Raw genomic sequence first — 22256 nt, forward strand, 5'->3', positions numbered from 1 at the left:
CCTCCACCTTTAACGGGCTATTTGTTTCCATTATTATTCTGTTCGAGTCATGCTGCATTTGTTTCATTTTAATAATACTCATTATTAATAGTTTTGTTCTCACTTAACTTAGTGCTATGCTGGGTTTATACTACAGAAGGACAAACTCCCCACACTCGTTTACGAAAAAATGTCTGTTTTTCTTTTAAATACATATATTTTGAATATTAATTTGCACACAAGAGGAACACGCAAGGGAACAAATACAAGAAAATTAAATAAGAAATTATGTTACTAAAAACTAAATGTAGAATTTTGAAATCCTTCCTGGGTTTACAGGTAAGATGAGCTACCTGAAGAAGCCCCTGGGGGTAATTGTACCTCAGGAGTCCTTTTGATCAATGCTAACTTGTTATTTAGGCATAACATTAACTTTGTTTTCAAATTTAGATTTTGCTAACACATACAGAAACGATCGTTGTTGTTTTTTTTAAGTTGAATTATTCCCCATTAATTTTGAAGTACTTTTCTAACTTTTAAAATATATCTTTACAATGATGTTATTAGTGATACTATTTTTATTTATTTTTTTACATGAAAATAAAGTCTGATAATTAATCACTAAACTGTTTAGCTGACAGTGGTGAAGATTTCGAGCTAGCTAGCTGGTGCTACAGAAAGCTAATACAGCATACAGTTATTAGCTTAACATAAAGGCAGGTAGTTCGCCATTTAGATTGACAATGACAGGGTTTTTTTTACTGCTGGTTAGCTATTATGTTATTGTATTGGATGAAACATTGTGACGAGATCAGTGATCAGAGATCAGAGTTCAGTGTGTCAACAGTTTGCTTTTTCATAAAGGCAGAAAATTGCTTTTCATCCAGCAGGGGATTTTTTTTCAATGACCACGAAAAAAAAATGCATCTGTTGTTTGACTTCCCAAAACAAGAGTATAAGCCTGTGTAAATCATGACAATTGAAGTGGTTGTCTGATATCGATATAGGAAACAGCGACGACTGACCTGTTGGTTAGCCTGTGTTTACAGTCCTCAGTCTCTGTGCTCCTAGTGGCCAGTTGGACACATTGTGGGATTGATCAGGAGCAGGGAGAAGGCATAAGTCTGACAGGCTTGTGTTGTCGTTGGGACGTTGTGAGGTGCAGATGCAGCATCGGTTGTCGTCCACTGCTCAGATAAAACCATCAACTGGTCACAATGCCTCTTTGATCAGACTGTTTCCATGCTGTAGTCTGAGCCGTGCATGACTCATTGCTAAGCTCAATGCTAAACTCATTAAAGCCATATTTACATTATCACCGAAACACAAGTTTAGCATTCACCCCCGCACATTGTTTTGTATGTGGTACGTTGCAACCACCAAGAGGACACAATAGGATGTCAGCCTTGGCTGCACAGCTTTCAGCCAGCTGGACAGTTATGGTACCTTGCATGCCGTACAGGCCTGAACATACAAACGCCTACTGGGACAACGTGGACGTTCTTTGGCTATCTGTCAGCACACAGCTTTCACAGGAATAAATCAGGGACCATTTTTGAACTTTGGCATCCAGTTCTCCTTAATACATCCACGGTGACAACTCTGCACCTGGCACACGTGTTGATCTTTGGCCTGAGCTGCGCTGACCTTTAAAGATGCAGTAAATCACTGTTGACTACTGTTTGAACTGTAACATGGATGAAAGGCAAATTAATCTTTCAGAATTTCCAGAACTGTGCACTAACTGGTAAAATATCCAGAAGTACATGCAGCTGCCAAACTTGTTAGAAAAGGAAACAAGCAACATTAGCATTATTCATTGCTGGACAAACATGAAAGTACAAGAAAAAGGCGCAGATTTGACAATTCTTGGTCATTTGATCAATAAATCAATAACAATAAGGTGTCAGATAGACAGAAACAGTAGATTACATTTCTTGGTCATTGGTGTAATAATCCCAACTCCAGACTAAAGGGCAGGAAGATGTCTGATCAAGAAATAAAATATCAAAATCTGTTTTGTATAAAGGTTTTGGGTGGATAAAAAGAATGTATGCAGCTGTACTTTTATTGATGTGTTTGATCTGTGCTGGTGGCTTTAAAATTCTTCAACCACAAACTCTGGAAACATTATCAGGTCGGTTTATCATCATTTTAAGGTATAAATATAATTATTAACAGCACAGTGTCACGTGGAGCTCTGCTCAGCCTGCTTCACTGTCGCTTTATTGGAGTTTAAAGTGCAAAGAGTTTACACGACGTCACATCTTATCTTACTGTTAAACTCCACTGAAGTACAAGCCTGGAGCTGAATCCCATCCCACACTGTCGGTACAGTTGAAACCAGAAGTTTACACACACTGTATAAAAAGAGACATAAACGTTTTTTCTTCTCACTGTTGGACATTAAATGTGACAAAACTTTTCCTGTTTTAGGTCAATTAGGATGATCAGAGTTATTTCTATTTGCTAAATGCCAGAATAGTGAGACAGAGAGAATAGTTTAAATATTTCTTAATTACTTTCTTCAAAGTCAGAAGTTTACATCCATTTCCTCAGTATTTGGTAGCGTTGTCTTTAACCTGTATGACTTTGATTTAAATGTTTTGGGTTTCCTTCTGCAAGTTTCTCACAATAGTTTGATGAATTCTGGCCCATTCTTCCAACAGAACTGGTGGAACTGAGTCAAGTTTGTTAGCTGCCTTGCTCCAAACTCTTTTTCAGCTCTGCCACATATTTTCAACAGAACTGAGATCAGGGTTTTGTGATGGCCACTCCAAAACATGGACTTTGTTGTCCTTCAGCCTTCGTAACTAATGTGGCGGTATGTTTAGAGTCATTGTCCATCTGAAGACCCATTAGTGCCCAAGCTTTAACTTCCTGGCTGATGTCTTGAGATGTTGCTTCAATATTTCCACATCATGTTCTTTCCTCATGATGTCATCTATTGTGTAAAGTGCACCAGTCCCTCCTGCAGCTAAACACCCCCTCAGCATGATGCTGCCACCCCCGTGCTTCACAGTTGGGATGGTGTTCTCAGGCTTCAAGCGTCCCCCTTTTTCCTCCAAATGTAACGATGGTCATTAAGGCCAAACAGTTCAGTTTTAGTTTCATCAGACCACAGGACATGTCTCCAGATATTAAGCTCTTTGTCTCTGTGTGCATTTACAAACTGTAATCTGTCTTTTTCATGTTTCTTCTGGAGTAATGTCTTCTTCCTCTCCGAGCATCCTTCCAGCCCATGTCGGTACAGGACTGGTCTCACTGTGGATAATGACTCTCTGACCAGCTTCAGCAGCATCTTCACAAGGTCTTTAGCTTTTGTTCTGGGGTTGATTCACACATTTCTCACCAAAACACTTCATCTCTGGACACAGAACCCGTCTCCTTCCTGAGCGCTATGATGGCTGGACATTCCCATGGTGGTTATAGTCGTGTATAATTGTTTGAACAAAAAAACGTGGAACCTTCAGGCATCTGGAAATTGTACCCAAGGATGAATCAGACTTGTGGAAGTCCACGGTTCTCTTCCTCATATCTTGGCTGATTTCTTTAGATTTTCCATGTTGTCACCAAAGGAAGCAGAGTGTTTGAGGTGTGCCTTAAAATACATCCACAGGTGTGCCTCTAATTAACTCAAATGTTGTCAATTAACCTATCAAAAGTTTCCAAAGCCATGACATCATCATCTGGTCTTTCCCATAAAGTTTGAAGGCATCTTAGTGGATGTAAACTTCTGACTTTTAGCAAATAGAAATAATTTTGATAATCCAAAACTGAAAAGTTTAGTCTGATTTAATGTCAGACAGTGAGAGAAAAACAAAAAGTTTTGTGTCTTCTTATACAGTGTACGTAAACTTCTGTTTTCAACTGCATAATCCAGCGTGAACATCCACTTAGTAATCGATGCTGGCCCCTTTCGACAGTATGATATCAGAGTTACTGTTCAGTAGCAATCACAAATGAGCAAGTGTCAAAAAATCCAAGGTTTAATCACATCATTTACAAAAAACAAACATATTGTCCATATCAAACTGATTCCCCGTCAGAACATTAGATATGTACCACCTCAACATATTTATAAGTAATGTCACATCTTTAACCAGGTGTCAGGAAATTGTAAGAAATAAACACAACACTAAAAATACAAACATGGAAACAGGAAAACATACAGATACATTTAGAAAGGTGCTTTCCTGATGTTGCAAAGAAGACACGACTACAAACACAAAGCAGTAATTCTGAATCCACATACTGGCCTTCAGAACCATGTGGTGTTGGTACTGACATGGTGTGATGCATCATTTTAAACAATACTGCTGGAATAATACGTTAGTGCAGGAGAATAACTGTTTTCTCGTATGAAACCGAAACCTTCGTCTAATCTGAACATAACGTTTACAGCTGCTGGAGAGACTGACTGATACCCGTCCTTAGCTGTTGTTTCGAAGCTGAACCATTTGCTAACTTAAACTGACGAGTTCAGCGTCGACACTGAGCTGTTAGTGAACCCAAAATAAACTTTCTTTTAGCTAAACTGAGCCTTTGATTAACAAACAAGAACCAAACCTGTTTTAATATGACCGTCTTAGCGTCTACGCTGAGCTGTTAGGTAACCAAAAATAAACTTTTGTGTAGCTAAATTTTAGTTAACATGAACCAAACTGTTTCATTATGAATGTTTTAGTTGCCACACTAAACTATCAGCTAACCGAAAGCAAACTGTTTTAGCTCCTACACTGAGCTGTTAGCTAACATGAAACACACTGATTAGAAACAAAACCACGTGAGTTTAGATTCATAAGTAAAGCATCAGCGAACCTAAAGCAAACCGCAACTGTTTTAGCTTGGTGCTAATAGCTAATCTGCGTCAAATAGTTTAGCATCCAAACAGAACCATTAGTTGTAGCATTTAAAGGTGCTAACAGCCTCTTTAGCTGACCTGTTTTGTCTGTTTAAGCATCCACAGTAAGTCGTTTGTTAACCAATAATCAAATTGAATTTCACCAAAATTAACCTTTGATTAACTTGAATCAAACAGTTTTAGTTTCCACACTTGAAGCGTTAGCTAACCAAAAATTAACCGTATTAGCTTCTACACTGAGCTGCTGGCTATCCCAAAACAAATATGTTCAAATCATTAGCTAGCATGAAACACATAACCGGGTAATTAAGGTCAGCTATCCTGAAGCAAACTGACTTAACTAACACTTTTGCCAATCTGTGCCCTTATTAGAAGTTGCATCCTTTGAAGGACGAGGTCTACAAAGGCCACATCTTCAAAGGATGTGGAGGTTAAATTAAACAGCGAGCCCTCCATAGGCCAGGCCGTCACATTTAACAATGCTCAGTCCCACCTTTGTATTCGACTTTTGAAGGATGCAACCTCTAAAGTTTGGCACAGGTTTAGTGTGACATTTTTTTTTTCTTTTAGATTGGAGTGGTTGGTTACCCAAATCAACTAGTTTAGCTTCTAAACTAAACTAATGAACTATAGCAACAGTTAAACTTGCTGAGCTAAGGAAGTTAACCCCTTCATTAAACCAGCACGATCCTTTCATGGTGGAGAAATCTTATCTGGGCAGCTTTACAGCTCACATCATCAAACATAAAGTATAAACTCTTTTTCCAGTGTTTTCCTGTTCTTCAAGTTGATTCTGCAAACACGATATATTGAACCCTTACATCTTTTTGGAATGAAATGACATAAACAACAACTTGACCAAAACTGACATCTACAAATGTAAACGTGACGCCGTCCTCTCCGCTCGCACATCAAGAAATCGAGCAAATGGACCATTTTCACCGCAGACATTTTGGCTTGAGACAGTAAATGAAAGTACTGGTGTAGATAATGTGGCTGTTCCATTAGTCGTCCCAGTGGGCCATGACAGCGAACCAGCATGCACAAAAACAGGACCACCTCAAACTGTCTTTAATACACCTGCACTTCCCATACAGTGACAAGATCTGAATACCACTAGTATGCATCTGCCGTGAAAATGGTCTGCACTCCTGCAAAGCAGCATTTTTATTCATCTTGTAAAAATGAAAACAACTAAGGCGACTGAGTGGAACAATTATTGGCACTTTCTCCAACTTATGTGAATACTGTGATGTAGTGGTTTAATCAGTTGGATTTTAATTCACTCATTTAGTCATCCACCTGCCTACTGTACTTTTCATTCATTCATTCATTCATTCATTCATTCATTCATTCATTCATTCATTCATTCACTCATCCATCTACTTCCTTCCTATTCATCCTTTCGTTTTCTTCCCTTCCTTTATTCACTCATACCTGCAGATCAACAGTTCGCAGGTGTCAGGAAGAAAGTGGAGTCACTTCAGCGCAGGTGGCCATGACAGTTCAGGGCAGTTTGTATTGATTCACACACAGTATGTATTTATATATATATATCCTCCAACATCGCAGATTTGTCTAAATCTGCCGACAGACCCAAAAACCGCTTGAGTCCAGACACTATCCTGGCAGTCGCACTTCCTTTTTAAAGACTTGGTACAACACAGGGTCTATTTTCATCCCAATGTCCCAAATATTACAGTACTGCCCATTAAGTTTCTGTACCCAGGCTAGCAGGCAGCTCCCTGTGACGGTTCACCTTGTCATGGAAATATGACGTTGTCCATGAATATTCTTTGTCCTCTGTCTCATGTGGTTTTTTCCTTCTGGCTGCAGTTGCTGTCTGAACCCTCCAGGTGGTGCTGAGCTGACTCTTGGAGGGTTCTCTTCTGCTGGTCTTTGAGGCGGAGATGTCTCGGTTTGACAGGCAACGCCACGGCCAGCAGAACACAACCGATGTGGAGGCTGAAGTACCACGACCTGCAGGGAGGAAGGAGGAGACGCGAGGTGAAGCCGCTGACAGGTTCCAGAGTTTGTGACGTGTGTAATTAATAAATAACTGTATGATAGCTTGTGATACATCTGTTAGAATTAAAGTAATTCCTCCCTTGGATGTTTTCCTCCTTCATTGGTTTATAACTTTGAGTCATTGCAACTAGAATGTGGATTTTTTAACAAGAATTTACAAAAAAAAAAGACTCTTTCATGTCAAAGTGAAAATAGTAGGGTGAAAACAATAATCTGCATGTTAAGGTAAGGTAGCTGTATAGAGCTCAGAAACATCTGAAATTACCATGACAATAAACACTTGGTGATGTGAAAAGTAAAACTTCAACCTGGCTGACGTACGAACCTGTAAAACTTTATCGATGGACCCACAGACAACAGGACAAAAGGCACCACTGTGTAGCAGATGGCGATCTGAGTGGCCGCCCACGTGATGACATCATAGACCACTTTGTGGGTGGGTGATTGTAGGAAGTATGGCCGAACGTTGTGTCTCACCTTTAGGGGAGGAAGACAAGATTTTTATTCAGATAACGGCAAAAAATACATTTAAAATCATGAGAGCCACTTGACAGTGCTAGCTTAGACACAACAATAATTTTAAATGTGTCGTACCAACAGGGGGTCGTCAGCTAACAGCTAACAGTGACTTAACGAGGTCATCAGTTAATGGGCAATCGTTATTGGGTTTAATCAACTAACTGTTACCAGTTGCTAGGCTCGAAAGCTAACAGTGGGCTCATAAACTAACAATTAAGAATTAGTGGACTCCTAGGCTAACAGTTTTGCTGTGTCTGAAATGATTAACTGCGCACTATATTGTGTGTTTGCCGTCCTGTAGTGCTGCCTCAATGTTAACTTACAATTGTTACACCCTATAAAATGGTCAGCAGTCAGTGGGCTCCCTAAGCTAATAGTTGACGACTAAGATACCAGCAAAAAGTTAACAGAACAGCTCACCGCTCTGGCAGCCAGCGTGACGACGATGCCGGTGAGGAAGGTGAGGTAGTATCCTGGATAGGCTCCATGCCACATGGCTGACAGGATGAAGGTGGCTGCTGTGGGGTGGTAGGGACATCGCTCGTAACACACTCTGTTAAGCAGAGGTCAGAGGTCAGAGGTCACAAACAAACAGCAGTCTGTGCATGTTATGTACAGCTGGTTACATCAGGCAGGTTCATAAATTGTACACGTAAACAATGTAAAATATCCAGCCAAAAACCACAAAAAGACACCGAACAACCCCAAAGAAACCAAAACAACTATAAAGAAAGCAGATTTAGTGCTGAAAAATCAGCCCCTAAAACAGAGTAAATGCATTCGGACCTTTTGAGCCAGTGTGCCGTCTGAATGTTCCAGTTGTCAAGGAAAACTTTGAAGCTGGTGGCAAACTGGAAACAAACACAGATTGATCAGACTGACTACAAATCAAATCGTTTCACAGTGTATGAAGTCCAGATCCCTGACTGTCCTGACCTCGATGTTAAGGATCCTCAGGTTGGAGATGAGGTCCCAGCGAGGAGAGCCGTCACTGTCGTAGCCATTGAAGCCAAAGCCAGCAGCGTTGTTGATGGCATCAGCTGTTGGATGGGTAATACAGGCTGATGTCAGACCAGTTAAGATAAAATTTTAGATGCCTACTCTGTGTATGTCATACGCATATTATTTTTGTCCTTTCGTCTGACCAACCAGCTGTGGCAGTCGGTGGTGTTTATCAGAACAAAAGCTTATTCTGTTGGATTTCGTAGCATGAAAACTATCAGTACACTCTGTGGATCCACTGTCCAGACATAAAGAAAGGATTCAAGTTTCATTCACTCACCGAGTGTCCACACAAAATAATACTTGGGTCTGGTGGTCACCATGGACAGGTACAGGTAGACCACCTGAGCATAGAACGGCGTGTTGGCGATGAAGTTGTCATCAATGTTTCGTTCCACGGGGAAAACCTTACACACCGACAGAAAGACCAGGAGGCAGAAGAAGGAGGTGGCAACTTTACGGACGACCTCCATCTGAGGGGAAACAAAATGATTCTCATTTAGTTTCAGACAATTTGTCTGGGCAGTACAGCTGAAAGATCTATCACCACCAAATTTAGCCACTTCTTATAGTTCATCATTAAAAAGAACGTCAGGACGAGCAAATTACTTAACTTTACATTCATCTTATTTGTGCTTTTCTAATTGACTGACTTTTAGTGCTACCAATACAACTTAAGAATCTGTCTGCGGGTGTTCATGAATCTAAATGCCGACGCCGCTCACTAACAGCTGAATGCAAGCGATGGCTAAACCACTGCAATGGCTTTCACGAACTTCGACCCAAACCAAAAAACAGCCGCTATGCTAGTGAGCTAGAGACCTACCGCCACGTCTCGTTTTAGTGCTGTGCCGACCTGAACTTTTTCGATTACAATTTGTTAGTAAAACTGGTAAATGATCGTCTGTTTGTGTCACTTGTAGCACACTCCATTATCAAGGAAGATAACAGGCTGTTTATGAGACAGCGTGTTACGCACTTATACCGTGGATTGCATTGAATCCTTTTACGTAAAACTATCAAACTTTTCTGATGATTTCTTACTGACATTGATTGCAGGTACTTACTGCTATCGTTTTATGGCCGAGGCCTCGCATAAAGTCAGGTGATACAGTTACAAACCTACAAGGTGAGTGTAGGGAGGAGGCCGGGGTGGATGGATGGGCCGACTTTAACCCGGAGACTGGTGTTTTTTTCCTGTCTTCAACTCATTAAATGCTGTTTCTTTAACCACTGTTTAGAACTTCAATGTGGATTGTCTAACTCTTACAGAGTACTTATTCCAACCCAAACCAGAATCTTTCCTTCAACCAAACCAAACCCCCCATCTGTTTGTTTATCACTGCTGTGAAGCCTCGAGTTTGGCCTTTTGCCATCTTGATCTTCTGAAACCGGATGTAAACAACTGGGGGTGGATCTGACTGGAGAACCCAAGGACACGATGAGATAGCTTGTCAATCACAAGGCAGTGCTGCCCTGAAGCTTCATCATCTACTTTACTCTGAATGGGACGGTAATTAACGGAATTAAAATCTATGCTGAGCATAAACCATCGACTCATTTGGAAGATGTTTACTGAGTTAACAAACCAAGGAAGAGTTAGATTCATAGACATTTATACATTCAGATTTCTTTTTGCGACCAGAGGAGTCGCCCCCTGCTGGCTGTGAAGAAGAGCACAGACTCTTCGTTCTTGGCTTCAGACCCACCAGCTACGTCCATCTTTTATGTACCGTCTGGTTGTGTCAGAGGGACGGACCACCTGTGCTGTCGTTTACATTGGAGGACTTTGTTTTCTTCCATCATAAACAGTTTGTGTGGTTTTAACAGAGTCTGGTCACTGAGTGGACACTTTGTCTGCATCACTCCTCTGAATAATGAATGGAGCTGCTCTGGTTTCACAACAAGAGGCAGAGCTTTAAACAGGCTCTGAGAGCATCGGAGCCGAGGCGGTCATGTGACCTACATTTGGCGAGGGCTCGCTCTGCCTCAGCTTGCAGTTGGACTTCCTGTCGGCCTCCTGGTCTCTATGGCGACGGGGGTCTCCCTCTATGAAGGCGATGTAGTCGTTGTAGGAGCAGGTGGGTCCGGCCAGGATCCCCAAGAAGTTGCAGTTGTAGCTGAAGTACTCCAGCAGACTGGGCATCCTCCTGAGCAAACAGACACACCAGTCAGCTCTGCTCACCACAGCGGCTCAGCATCTTCAGACTCAACCTCAAACACAGCGAGACAAACCTTATCGCCAGAATCTTCTGCCCAGCCGTCAGATGTTCCTCTTTTCGAGCCATTCCTGTCAGACAGCAAACTGAGAGTAAGTCGCAGTTTTGAGTGACAAACATCCAAAGTCCAGCAGCTCTGTTTGAAGCTTACCGTCGTGGATCTCAAACGCCAGGCTGGTGATCTTCTGTGTTATCACCATCATTGGGCTGGAGAGAGAATAACAGCAGTGAGGACAAAGAGTTGACTTCACTAAGGATCTGCTAGAGATGCTTGACAGGCTGGTGTGACCATAACTCAGAGCCAATGTGAGCAGACAGGTGTAATCAGATGTGAGTGTGCTGTTACCCTGTGAAGTCAGCAGAGTACATGGCGTAGTCGAAGACGTAGACCCGAGTGATCTGACAAAGACTCAGATAGCTGAGAGCCACCAGGAGGCAGTATCTGCAGAAAACAGGCCATCATTTAACGACACGACTTCAGAGCTGGAAATACGCAGTCTGTCCTGAGCTACAGGAAACATCATGAACATGTGCAGGGCTCATCCTCTGCAGAGCAGGTATGACGTCGGGACAATGACCAGCTGAGTCAGGTCACTCCGCAAAAACAGAAATCTTATTCCAGGGTGATGCCATCGGATTCTTCTCATCAAAGATAAATAGGAGCGGGACCAGTTTCAGGGTAACTCAAGAGGTTTTCCATCAATAAATCAGTCTGACGATGAGATCCTCCACTTTGACGCATGTAAAGCTTGTACTTCTGAGAGTGTATGCTCACTTAGTCAGATCTGATCTTTTTTTGTTCATCTTTAAGATTTGACCAAGTTTTAGTTTCCGTCAAGTGATTTTTGTTTGCTTGAAAGGTTCAAGTTTCACTAGAGAACGAACTATTTCTATTGTTCAGACCTTTGTAGATCACTTAGGTTGAATTAAAATACATATTGTGTAGATTCTGGCTCAGTTAAAGCTGCAGCAGCTTCATGTTATAAGGACTTGATGTAAACTCCTGGCTGCTCAGTACACTCATGTTTAATTGATGCATTTTTATGCTCCAAGAAAACTTATCAAGTCATCTTTACTCTGCTGGCAGATTGCTTAGAGCCATACATTGCTCTAGTTAACAGAATATTTGCTGTTTCTGACATGACGGCTACCTCCAAGTTCCCAGTATGTCCAGTTTAAGGAGGCTTCCTGACCTGGAACAAGACTGAACATGTCTGAGCTTGTGGCTATCAGATGAAACACGACTTTATGTAGGAATCTGTTTCTCAAGTACAACTTTTAAAATAAAAACCTTTGGGCCAAACACATTCAGAATGATTCTGACTGCCAAAACCAGTGGACGTGGATAAACAGGTGCCATTTTGGTCCCCTGGACAGTCGTCTGTTTTGCACCGACAAATCTTACAAGACGCAAACAGAGATTTGTTTGGTAGGGGGCATGGATTAAAAGCACCCCGGGTACCATGAATTAGTCCCAGACGTGTTCGCCCTTATATCTGATAACAGCCCAGATGAAGTGAGAAACATCTCCTGAGCAGTGGACTTTAAAACCGCTGCAACCTTTAACGTGTCTCTTCATCAATGCATCACTTTTTAGGTGTTTTTTATGTAATAATTTGGTAGTCAAGGTTTCAGATTGTTTTTTTATGACAGTGTTAATCCTTCTCTGAATTACATCCTCTGTATGATTTGCGATTAAAGAAACAGATTTGGACTGATTCCCTCTGAGGGATGTCAGAGGGAATAGAAATCCATCTCCATCAGAATAAACTCTGAACTTACTGGATCTGACTGAGACTTTGGTTTATTTCTGAGCTCATTAACAGTGATTCCTCTATGAACAGTGGATCCACCACAACAAACCTTCACTAAAACAGTGATTTTCTTTATAGGGATCCAAGATGAAGCTGTGATTCATGGACTTTGTTTTTGAAGCTTACTTGTGCATGTGTTCCACTCCGGTCAGGATCATGATTCCGTAGGTGAGTCCGCTCTGAACCAGGAAGTGAAGAGCATACCTGCAGAACAGAGGAAACACAACAATCACAGGTAAAACAGGTTGACATGAACACTGTTAAAAGACAATTGATTGTTATCTTTATCCTTGTAACTTCAAGTGATTTCTGTGCATAAAGTTTAGTTGGGATGGATTTTAACATTTAAAGAGTTGCTTCTTCAAAAACACACACAGATGAAACCAGTAGTTTACATCCACTGTGTAAAAAGACATAAAACTTTTTTTTCTCACTGTCTGACATTAAATCAGACTAAACTTTTCCTGTTTCAGGTCAGTTAGGATAAACAAAATTATTTCTATTTGCTCAATGCCAGAATAATGAGAGAGAGAAATTTTTAGAGATTTTTAGATTTTTTTTTTATTACTTTCTTAAAATTTAGAAGTTTACATCCACTAAGATGCCTTCAAACTATTTGGGAAAGCCCAGATGATGATGTCATCATTTAGCAAACAAATAATGTCGGTAATCCTAGCTGACCAAAAACAGGAAAAGTTTAGTCTGATTTAATGCCAGACAGTGAGAAGGAAAAAGCTTCTGTGTCTTTTCATTCAGTGAATGTAAACTTCTGGTTTCAACTGTATATGAACACATTTTAAGTCGACTTTTCAATGTTTATATTTGTGGAAAATTACATGAACCAACTGTAACCAAAGGCTGACAAACCCCAGGGTTTGTTGTCAGTAGAGAAACATCCTGGTTTGTCCATCAAAGACCCGACGGGTAGATTTTTAAAAAAAAATGAAACACTACAGACCTGAGTCAGTTTGAGAGAACAGATTTAAATCTGTTAACCCCAAAACCCATCAGCAAGTTTGAAAGTCATCGAAAATACAGCATTTCACAGCCAGAAACAGTAAAATCAAAGATAATCATCAGATTTTTGACTTACAACAATCAATGAGCGTATCACGTTGACATATGGTTCCATCCAGAACAACTGTCAAACATATTCTTAAAATCGTGATATTTTAGCTAAATCTCTTGATTCTACGTGTTTCATTCCAAAAAAAAAAAGCCAAAATACTCCTCAAATAAAATAAGCTCTACACTCCTTAGTGCCAATAAGAGGTGATGGTTGACTCAGCTTCAATCAGAAGTCACGTGACAACGCTGAATAAATATTCAACTGAACTGCAGGCTGTGCAGGAGACTAGTATAGAAGCAAAATAGAGAGGCAGAGAGCGAAATGAAACCATAAAATAATGCAGCATGACTCAGAAACCAGATACAGAGAGTAAGTTGTCTGTAAATTGTCTGAAGATGCATTCAGCATGGTGGGAAATCGGGCTGCAAGGTGGCGCAGTTGGTAGCGCAGCAAGAAGGTTGCCGGTTCGCGTCCCGGTGGGGGCACCGGAATCTTTCTGCGTGGAGTTTGCATGTTCTCCCCGTGCAGCGTGGGTTCTCTCCGGGTTCTCCGGCTTCCTCCCACACAGTCCAAAAAGGGACAGGTTAATATTAATTGGTGATTCTAAATTGTCCGTAGTTGTGAATGTGAGTGTGCTTGGTTGTCTGTCTCTGTCTCTAAGTGTGGCCCTGCGATGGACTGGTGACCTGTCCAGGGTGTCCCCTGCCTTCGCCCTAAGTCGGCTGGGATAGGCTCCAGCCCCCCCGCGACCCTAATGAGGATTAAGCAGTGTATAGAAAATGGATGGATGGATGGTGGGAAATGTTTCTAGAGCCGAAGCAAACATTAGTGTGGAAACACCTACAAGTCAATCAGCCTGTCTACAGCATGTGGAGCTCACAGTTCCTTCCAGTGTTGGTGACACCTGTGGGCACTTGGAAAGATGCTGTACATAGGAATCTCAATTGTTTTTCAATTTTTGTAAAATAAATGATCAAAGAAATTAAACTTGAATTTTAATTTCTTCTCTGTACTTCATTTGTTGTGCCGTTTCCATCGACTTTATTCTAAGCAGGACTTTATATTGTCTATAAAATGAGCCCACAGAGAGTAAAACTGTAACAGGAGCAAAGCAAAACCCAGAAACTGCTTTGGGTTCAGAGGACTGGTAGAAATCCAGCATCGTAGTCCATCTTACCATCCGAAGCAGAACAAAGCGAAGTAGAGTCCCAGTACAGTCGCCACCACATGTCTGATGAAGGGACTGGTTTTACTGGGATGGAGGAAGAGACGAAACCAGAAGGCTGAGATCAGAGCACAGAGCTGACACACCACAAAGTTCACCTGCAGACACAAGCAGAGGGGGAAGAGAGGTTTGTACAGGTCAGGCTGGAGGAGCATCACCGGTTACGTCGTTAACAGCAGCAGCAGCACTTCACGGCTGTTTGAGGCTGAACTCTGTTGACTCAAAGTCTCTGACGTCTCTACTGATAAAATTAGACCTTCAGAAGATATTTATAGTTGGCGAGCCAAGACCTGCTGTCCACGAGACAGATTACATCACACAAAATCCATCCATCTACAGTCCAGAGGTGTCCGAGAGGAAAAGCTGAGCGTTCAGTAAAACCATCAGGAAGCCCAGCGGTCCGCTCCATCAGGACGCTTAATCTGACCAGAAAAGCTAAGAGCTGCATTTTTACACAGCTTCTTTCCAAAGAGCTTCTCAGTCCCCCATTAACACGTATCAGGTTCACTGCATTACGTTTAAGGTTCATTTAGGTTTTTTTTTTTTTAACTCTGCAGAGATTCGTTCAACACCTGCTTCACCTCAAGCAAACAACAGCACCAACGCTCGCTGGTGTTCATCTAGACCTGCTTTAACTACGTATAATAAATAATCATGTACAGGGTTAGAGCCCACGGACACCACAGGTCCCTGGCAAGGCTCAAAGACGTTTAGTTTGAAAGTATTTCAAAGAGACACAAAGACCCAAAACATCTCCAGTGAGATCCAAAATGACCACAGAAACAAAACAAACACAAAGAGATCCAAAATGATGAGGAGAAGCGAAACACAAAGAAAAGGATGCAAAGCCACCACAAAGAAACATAAAATGACTAAAAAGAGACGTCAAAAGAACCATAAAAAGACAGCGAAGAGACGACAGATCAACGTGCCCGTCTGCAAAAATACACAAAAGATGAGAAGAGGCAAAACACAGATGAAGCTGAAGCTGTTGGTTGTATGGAGGTATACAAATCAAACATCAGTAATGAGATACAAAATATCCACAAAGGGACACAAAACAACAACAGTGACAAACAAAATGACCACAAAAACTGCAAAATGATCACAACGAGACACAGAGCGACAACGAAAAGATGCAAAACAATCACAAGGAGACACCAAACAACAACAGAGGCAGAAAACAACCACAATGACAAACAAGACGACCACAAAACCTGCAAAATGACCAAAAACAGACGTAAAACAACAACGAAAAGCCGCAAAGCGATCACAGAGAGACTCAAATCAGCAGCAAAATACACAAAATGACCACAAAGAGACGCAAAACAAACACAATGACAAACAAGATGACCACAAAAACTGCAAAATGATTACAACCTGACGTAAAACAACAACGAAAAGACGCAAAACGATCACAAAGAGACTTAAATCAGCAGCAAAATACACAAGATGACCACAATGAGACACAAAACAACCACGATGACAACAAAATGACCACAGAGACATAAAACAACAACTAACAGCCGCAAAACAATCACAAAGAGACTTAAATCAGCAGCAAAATACACAAAACAACCACAACGAGACACAAACAATCACAACAAAATATAAAACAAACAAGTTGCTCCGCCACATTTTGCCCATAACACAGGATTTCACATGAAACACACATTTTAATGCCGGACGTTGACTTTAGCGGACTTTACTCGGCGTTGTCCTGCAGTGAAGGATGTGAGAGAACGCGTCCGTTATTGTCGTCATGAAGCGCAGCGAGCTGCAGTCAGAGGGTCACACAGGTCACTGAGCTGAAAGAGTCAATTAACGCTGCTGTTCAGTGAACAACACAAGATGGATGGAGAGAGGAGGCTCTTCGTCTTTCTGCAGGATATTTACTGAGTATTTCTCCAGCATCTGTGCAGTATCCACAGAGTACCATCAGCAGCAGCTGTGCCGTATTCAGAGAGTATTTACATGATATTTGTTGCGTTCAGCAGCATCTGATCTGGCTGTAAACCGAGGCGATGTGTCGACGTGTCCGTCATGAATAATGGACGCCGTGTAAACTGAGTGATTACTGTCAGACGTTCAAAACGTCTGCCGCTGCTACCTGTGGCCGCTCGCTGTGTTTAGGGAAGAAAAACTTCCACATCTGGCCCAAACGAACACAAATTGTCCCACTGATCCAGTCTGAAGCTGCAGAGCTGGACTCCACTGACTCTCTGTGCAGGACCAGGCTGCAGGGACCCAACATGGAGGAGTCCTGAAGGCCTGGAAGGTATCTGGGTTTGTTTTGCAGCAGCAGGAGTCGACTGCTGGTGTCACAAAGAGAACACTACAAGAAGGTCTCAATGTGTAAAAGGAATGTCTCAGTAGTCGTTGTTCAGCACCACGTCATGTCTGAGGTTCTGGTTTTCGTTCTCAGCAGCTGGACAACAACGATCCAAACATGTCTGTGAAGATTCATCCAGGTCACAGCAGTTTAATCGTAGCAACTGGACTTGCTTGAGTTCCTTGAAGACGTTTCCCCTCTCATCCAAGAGCCTTCATCTTCAACACGTGACATTCAGGTGTTAACGTCTCCTTTAGGATATAAGTATGTGGAGCTCCCAACGAGTCAGTCAGAGCTGATGAAGCCTCTTGGATGAGAGGTGGAACGTCTTCAAGAAACATCCAGTTGTTACGATTAAACTGTGAGAATAACGATCCAAACATTCTCACGGCGCAGATGTTGACTTTAAATGAACTCCAGACCAGTGTGAGCTCAGTGTTTCCCAGTAAAACCAGTAAACCAGCAGCTGGTTTAGAGGATCCATGTCCTGAGTTTGTTTCAAGAAGTAGCAGTGGAACAAACGGTGTGGGTCACCTGATCCAGGATCTGGATCATCAGGATTCAACCGGGTCACCGGAGGCCTGGCTCTCGGCCAATCGGAGCGCAGCAACGTCTACCTGTTACACGGCTGATGGTATCACCTGCGAGGAGGACGATGTGGTTTTACTGGATGACTGGTACTCTGTGTTTCCTGTGTGTTGATCATCCATCAGATATTAAAGCCGTTTTTATCGTCTTTGTCAGACTGAACAGGTTTTTGTTTCCAGTGTTATTTCACTCGTATTTCTACCTACAGATGTGTTTATCAGCCTGATTTTAGGCCTCGCTCACTAAACAAACTCCACATTTCGGTTCAGTTTATTTTCCTTTTGTTTCTTGTGGCTTCATTTATCCTGATATCTTTACTGACAGATGGAACGTATTGGGAAGTGCTGTTTTTGTTGTTTGTGATTTTAGACCTGATTCTTTCTCTTCTTTACTTCAGTGGTTAGATTTTTTTCATTCCTGTTAATTTAGGGATTGTACAATACATTTTCATTATAGTTATCTCAAAATAAGCAGTCAGCTTTAAATCATCTTTATAGTTGAAACCACACAGTTTAAAAGACATGAAACTTTCTTTTTTTTCTCGCTGTCTGACATTAAATCAGACTAAACTTTTCCTGCTTTAGGTCAGTTAGGATTACCAACATTATTTCTATTTGCTAAACACCAGAATAATGAGAGAGAGAATCTTTTTTATTACTTTCTTCAAAGTCAGAAGTTTACATACATGAAGATGCCTTCAAACTATTTGGGAAAGCCCAGATGATGATGTCATGGCTTTGGAAGCTTTTGATAGGTTCACTGAGTTAACTGGAGACACACCTGTGGATGTATTTTAAGGCTCACCTCAAACACGCTGCTTCCTTTTGTGACAACATGAGAAAATCTGACATAAAACAGGAAAACTTGAGTCACATTTAATGTCGGACAGTGAGAACGAAAGGTTATATATCTTTCTATACAGTGAACCTCTGGTGTCAGCCTTATGAGTATCTTTTCATATTGTTTTGGGGTTCTTTCTTTCTACTTTGGCCAAAAGTACAATTTACAACAAATCGACAGAATTCAATCATCGGCTGTTTCAATAACTGATTAACAGTTTAGCTTTTTAGAGAATAAAATGTGAAACATCAAAACTGATCTGTTGGTTTTCTCTGAACGACTATAATTCTAATATTTTGTAGTTTTGAGCGGAGCTTGAACAGAATCTGAAGACGTCCCCTTGGACTCTGGGACTTTGTGTGTTTTCCTCAACTGGGATTCAGGGGCGCCCCAGTAGCTCAACTGGTTGAGCAGGTGGCCCTTGTATAGCGGGTGTTGAGTCCGACCCATCGCTGAGTGGCCGCATGTCCTTCCCTACTCCTCTCCCTACCTGTCCTGTCCTGTCCTCTGGAATAAAGGCATTTAAGAAAAAGGCCAAGAAAAGATTAATCAACAATATAAATGATCATTAGTCCTGCAGCAGAATGTAGAAGTAGAAAGGTAAGTTGACCAAAGGAGTCCAGGCTGAAGAATCAAACAACAACTCCTGCAACAAACGACTATTTCATCAGTTTGTTGGTTATTTGATAAATTAACTGATTAGTTTTTGCAGGCTGACGGCTTCAAAACATCCGTCTGTACGGTGGAAACTTGTGAAAGTGTCACATCGTTCCATGTTCGTCTGCAGCTTCACACGATGGCGATGATAAAGTTCTGGTTTCATTTTCACAAACAGCAAAGTTGACTTTGTGGACTCGGGGCTCCTTGAAGGGGCCTGTTGGGCAACGGCTGAGCTGAACAGCGTGTCGATATAAAACGTAGTTCAAACAGCTGCAACAGGAGGAACTGCTGCCGTGGGCCCCTGAGCCCAGACTTGTAAAAGGCCCCCCACCTGCCCTGCATGGAAACGAGTAGAAACACGAGTGAAGAAGAACCTGAACGTCTGCAAACTCAGCTCATGAACTTTGGTCTGTTTGTGGATCCGTTTGGTCATTCTGGGTCTCTTCATTTTGCTTCTCTTTCAGGTCTTTCTGACTCTCTTTGTAGTCACTTGTCTGTTTTTTTTTGGTCACCGTTTCGTGGCTCTTTGTAGCTGCGTCTCGTTGTGGCTCTTTGATCGACTTGCCAACATAAACTGTTAACCGTCACTTCAGAGGCTCCGGACCAGAACCCCGTGACTCTTTGGGCTCCGGCCCAACAGGCTGCTCAGTAATCCAGCCATGACTGCTGCTGCTGCTGCTGATTAGGATCAATAATGTGGTTTATTATATCAGCCACAGGGCAGGTCTTGCTTCTTATACTTCCAAGTATTGAACTGGGAGTATTTTTTCATAGTAATGGAGTATTTGTACACTCTGAGTACCAGCAGCTGCCAGATTATTGCAGACAATATTCCCTCTTCATTGTTTTTACCTAATTCGTGTGTTCAGGCTGATCAGTGATTGGCCCAGCTGTCTGCTAATAATCAATGATCATATTTGATCCTTGCAGGCAGATATTGATGAGGTTCTCCTGCTGCTGGGATCAGACACGCCTCCTCCTCCTCCTCCTCCTCCTCCTCACAGATGCTGATGGATGAAGCTCTCCTGTCATCTACATGATTCTGGGATCTTGTGGATGCTCAGGGATCTGCTCCGTGAGCCTCCTGCTCAGGCTCAGCTCGTGAAGCCTCCAGACCTCCTCCCGCACAAACCCGCACAGACGGACCGACCCAGCCACACATCCGAGGCCTCCATCCATTTTAACAAACCTCCCCTCTCACCCGCCCTCTTCATTTCTCACACCGCCGTTTTTGTGTTGCTCGCTCCGGCCGCTTCCCGTCGCTTCCACCCCTCCTCACCACCACCCCGGTTATCCGAGCCCAGCAGCCCCGGTCCCCGCCCCGGAGCTCCGGAGCGGCCGCCGCCGCGGCTCCGAGGCTCGGCCCCCGGGGCTGATGTGCAGGAGACGTCCCGGCGGCTCTTACCTGGTCCAGCGGCAGGTTGGTGATCTCGCTGACCGGCTGCAGCAGGCTGGAGCCGGTGCAGGCCGTAGATGGGGCGCCTTCATCGGCCATGGCTCCGTGTCTGCGGCCGGGGTGTGCTGCTTCTGTGTCCGGCTGCAGCAGCTCAGAGGCGGCGGCGGAGGCTCCGTGATCCGCCGGCAGTCTGTCCGTGTGTCTGTGCGTCCTCCTCTTCTTCCTGTTCCTCCTCCTCCTCCTCCTCCTCCTCACCCCGTCTGTCTGCCTCCCCCTCCTCCCTCTGATACCCCCTCTTTCTCCTCCCCCACATCCATCTCTCTGGTCCCTCCTCCCGCTTTCATTCTTCTCCTCTTCCTCCTCCACACATCTCCATCTGCTTTACTCCCCTTTTATTCCTTTATTCTCCTTCCTCCCCCTCAGACTCTCCTTCCCTCCCTCCTTCTGTCTCCTCCATGGCCTCCCCTCCCCTACTTTCTCTCTTTTCCCCACAATCTTCTCCTTTCTCTCCATGATTCTTCTTCTATCTTCACTCTCTCCTATGTTTTCCTCCTCCTCCTCCTCCTCCTCTTCACCATCATCCCTCCTCAGTGTTTTTGTCCTCTTTCTACTCCTTTTGTGTTCTTCTGGCCTCCAGGGTCTAAGTGGCAGTTCAGTGAATAGTCAAACTGACCTGATCCTGGCTGTAAACACAACAACAGAGCGCAGTCTTGAATTGTTTGGTCCAGAAATGTGGAAAAACGTGTTCCTGAATATTAGCAGTTTGTCATATTTCGTCTTTACAGTCTTAAATTACTGGTTTATGATCACATCAGATGAGGAAAAACTAAAAAATCATCACACCACAGAGCTTTTTTGCTTCTTTGAATCCTTCTGTTCTTCTCTTTTTCATTTGAAAACAGATTATTTGTGTTTTTAAGCCTCTTGTTTGTTTGTTTGTTGCATTATTGTTTATGTCTCTGCTACATATATGTCTATAGTCTATAAATAGTTTAATTCAATAGTGTGTCGCTTTGGTTTCATCTCCTGAGGATTCATGAACTCTTCTGACTCGAGCTGATTAACCGATCAGATGACAGATATTTCATTTGAAACTAATTGATTAGAGAAAAAAAATAAATAAAAATTCCAAGAGCAGCTTTAGTTTCTGTGATAATCAACTTGAATTGTGGTGTTTTTTATGGTCTGATGTGTCATTCTGCTGTCAGGAAGATGCTTTTCACTAATTCCAGATGCGTTTTACCTCTAAAAAAATGAAATCAATCAATTATAAGAAGACGTAACTGTAACATGAGTCCTGCCCGACCAGTTGGAGCTTTGTACTGGGGTTACTGGTGCTGCTCTGGAGTTTTTTTCCAGATCTCGCTGCGACCTGCTGATGGAGACGCAGAGAGTGATTGTGTTTCTAAATGCTGCAGCCCGGCGTCGCTCAGTTTGGCCTCACAGCTGTGCAGCTGTTACAGGCCGAACGCGGCTGTTTTTCAGCTGGCATCTAAAAAAAAAATAACCTGGAGCTTGAAGGGCTAATTCATCATGACTATTTTTATTCCTAGAATCTTTGTAGCATCAAATGTTCTGATAAAAACACAGGCCTGTTGTATTAGATATCTTGAAGAGCAAAAAAAAAAATCTGAATTTGACCTCTTAATTTAATTTATTTGGGAAAAGTGAGTATTTCAACACCGGCATGTACAAAACATAAGAAAAATATAACAAGAGCA

General features: G+C 42.4%; 1 protein-coding gene across 1 annotated transcript; it reads right to left on the bottom strand.

Moving 5' to 3' along the window:
• Positions 1-6651: 6651 nt before the first annotated feature.
• On the bottom strand, positions 6652-20634 carry mboat2b (membrane bound O-acyltransferase domain containing 2b). Its single transcript, XM_008301883.1, has 13 exons — positions 20545-20634; positions 14672-14817; positions 12552-12629; positions 10958-11053; positions 10763-10818; positions 10628-10682; positions 10359-10542; positions 8673-8865; positions 8327-8430; positions 8177-8241; positions 7811-7943; positions 7197-7348; positions 6652-6823 (listed from the first exon to the last, which is right to left on the bottom strand). Exons 1-13 carry the CDS (start codon positions 20632-20634, stop codon positions 6652-6654), a joined length of 1524 nt encoding a protein of 507 aa, XP_008300105.1.
• Between the last annotated feature and the right edge of the window lie 1622 nt (positions 20635-22256).

Source organism: Stegastes partitus, unplaced genomic scaffold, assembly GCF_000690725.1.
Source record: "Stegastes partitus isolate 25-593 unplaced genomic scaffold, Stegastes_partitus-1.0.2 Scaffold1725, whole genome shotgun sequence".
In the NCBI taxonomy this organism is placed as follows: Eukaryota; Metazoa; Chordata; class Actinopteri; family Pomacentridae; genus Stegastes; species Stegastes partitus.

Excerpts from the sequence above, each read along its gene's own strand:
- mboat2b (XM_008301883.1), bottom strand. The coding sequence starts at position 20,634 with ATGGCCGATGAAGGCGCCCCATCTACGGCCTGCACCGGCTCCAGCCTG. Across the intron at positions 7,944-8,176 it reads ACGGCACACTGGCTCAAAAG|AGTGTGTTACGAGCGATGTC; the intron begins GTCCGAATGCAT and ends TCTGCTTAACAG. Across the intron at positions 7,349-7,810 it reads TCACGCTGGCTGCCAGAGCG|GTGAGACACAACGTTCGGCC; the intron begins GTGAGCTGTTCT and ends CCTCCCCTAAAG.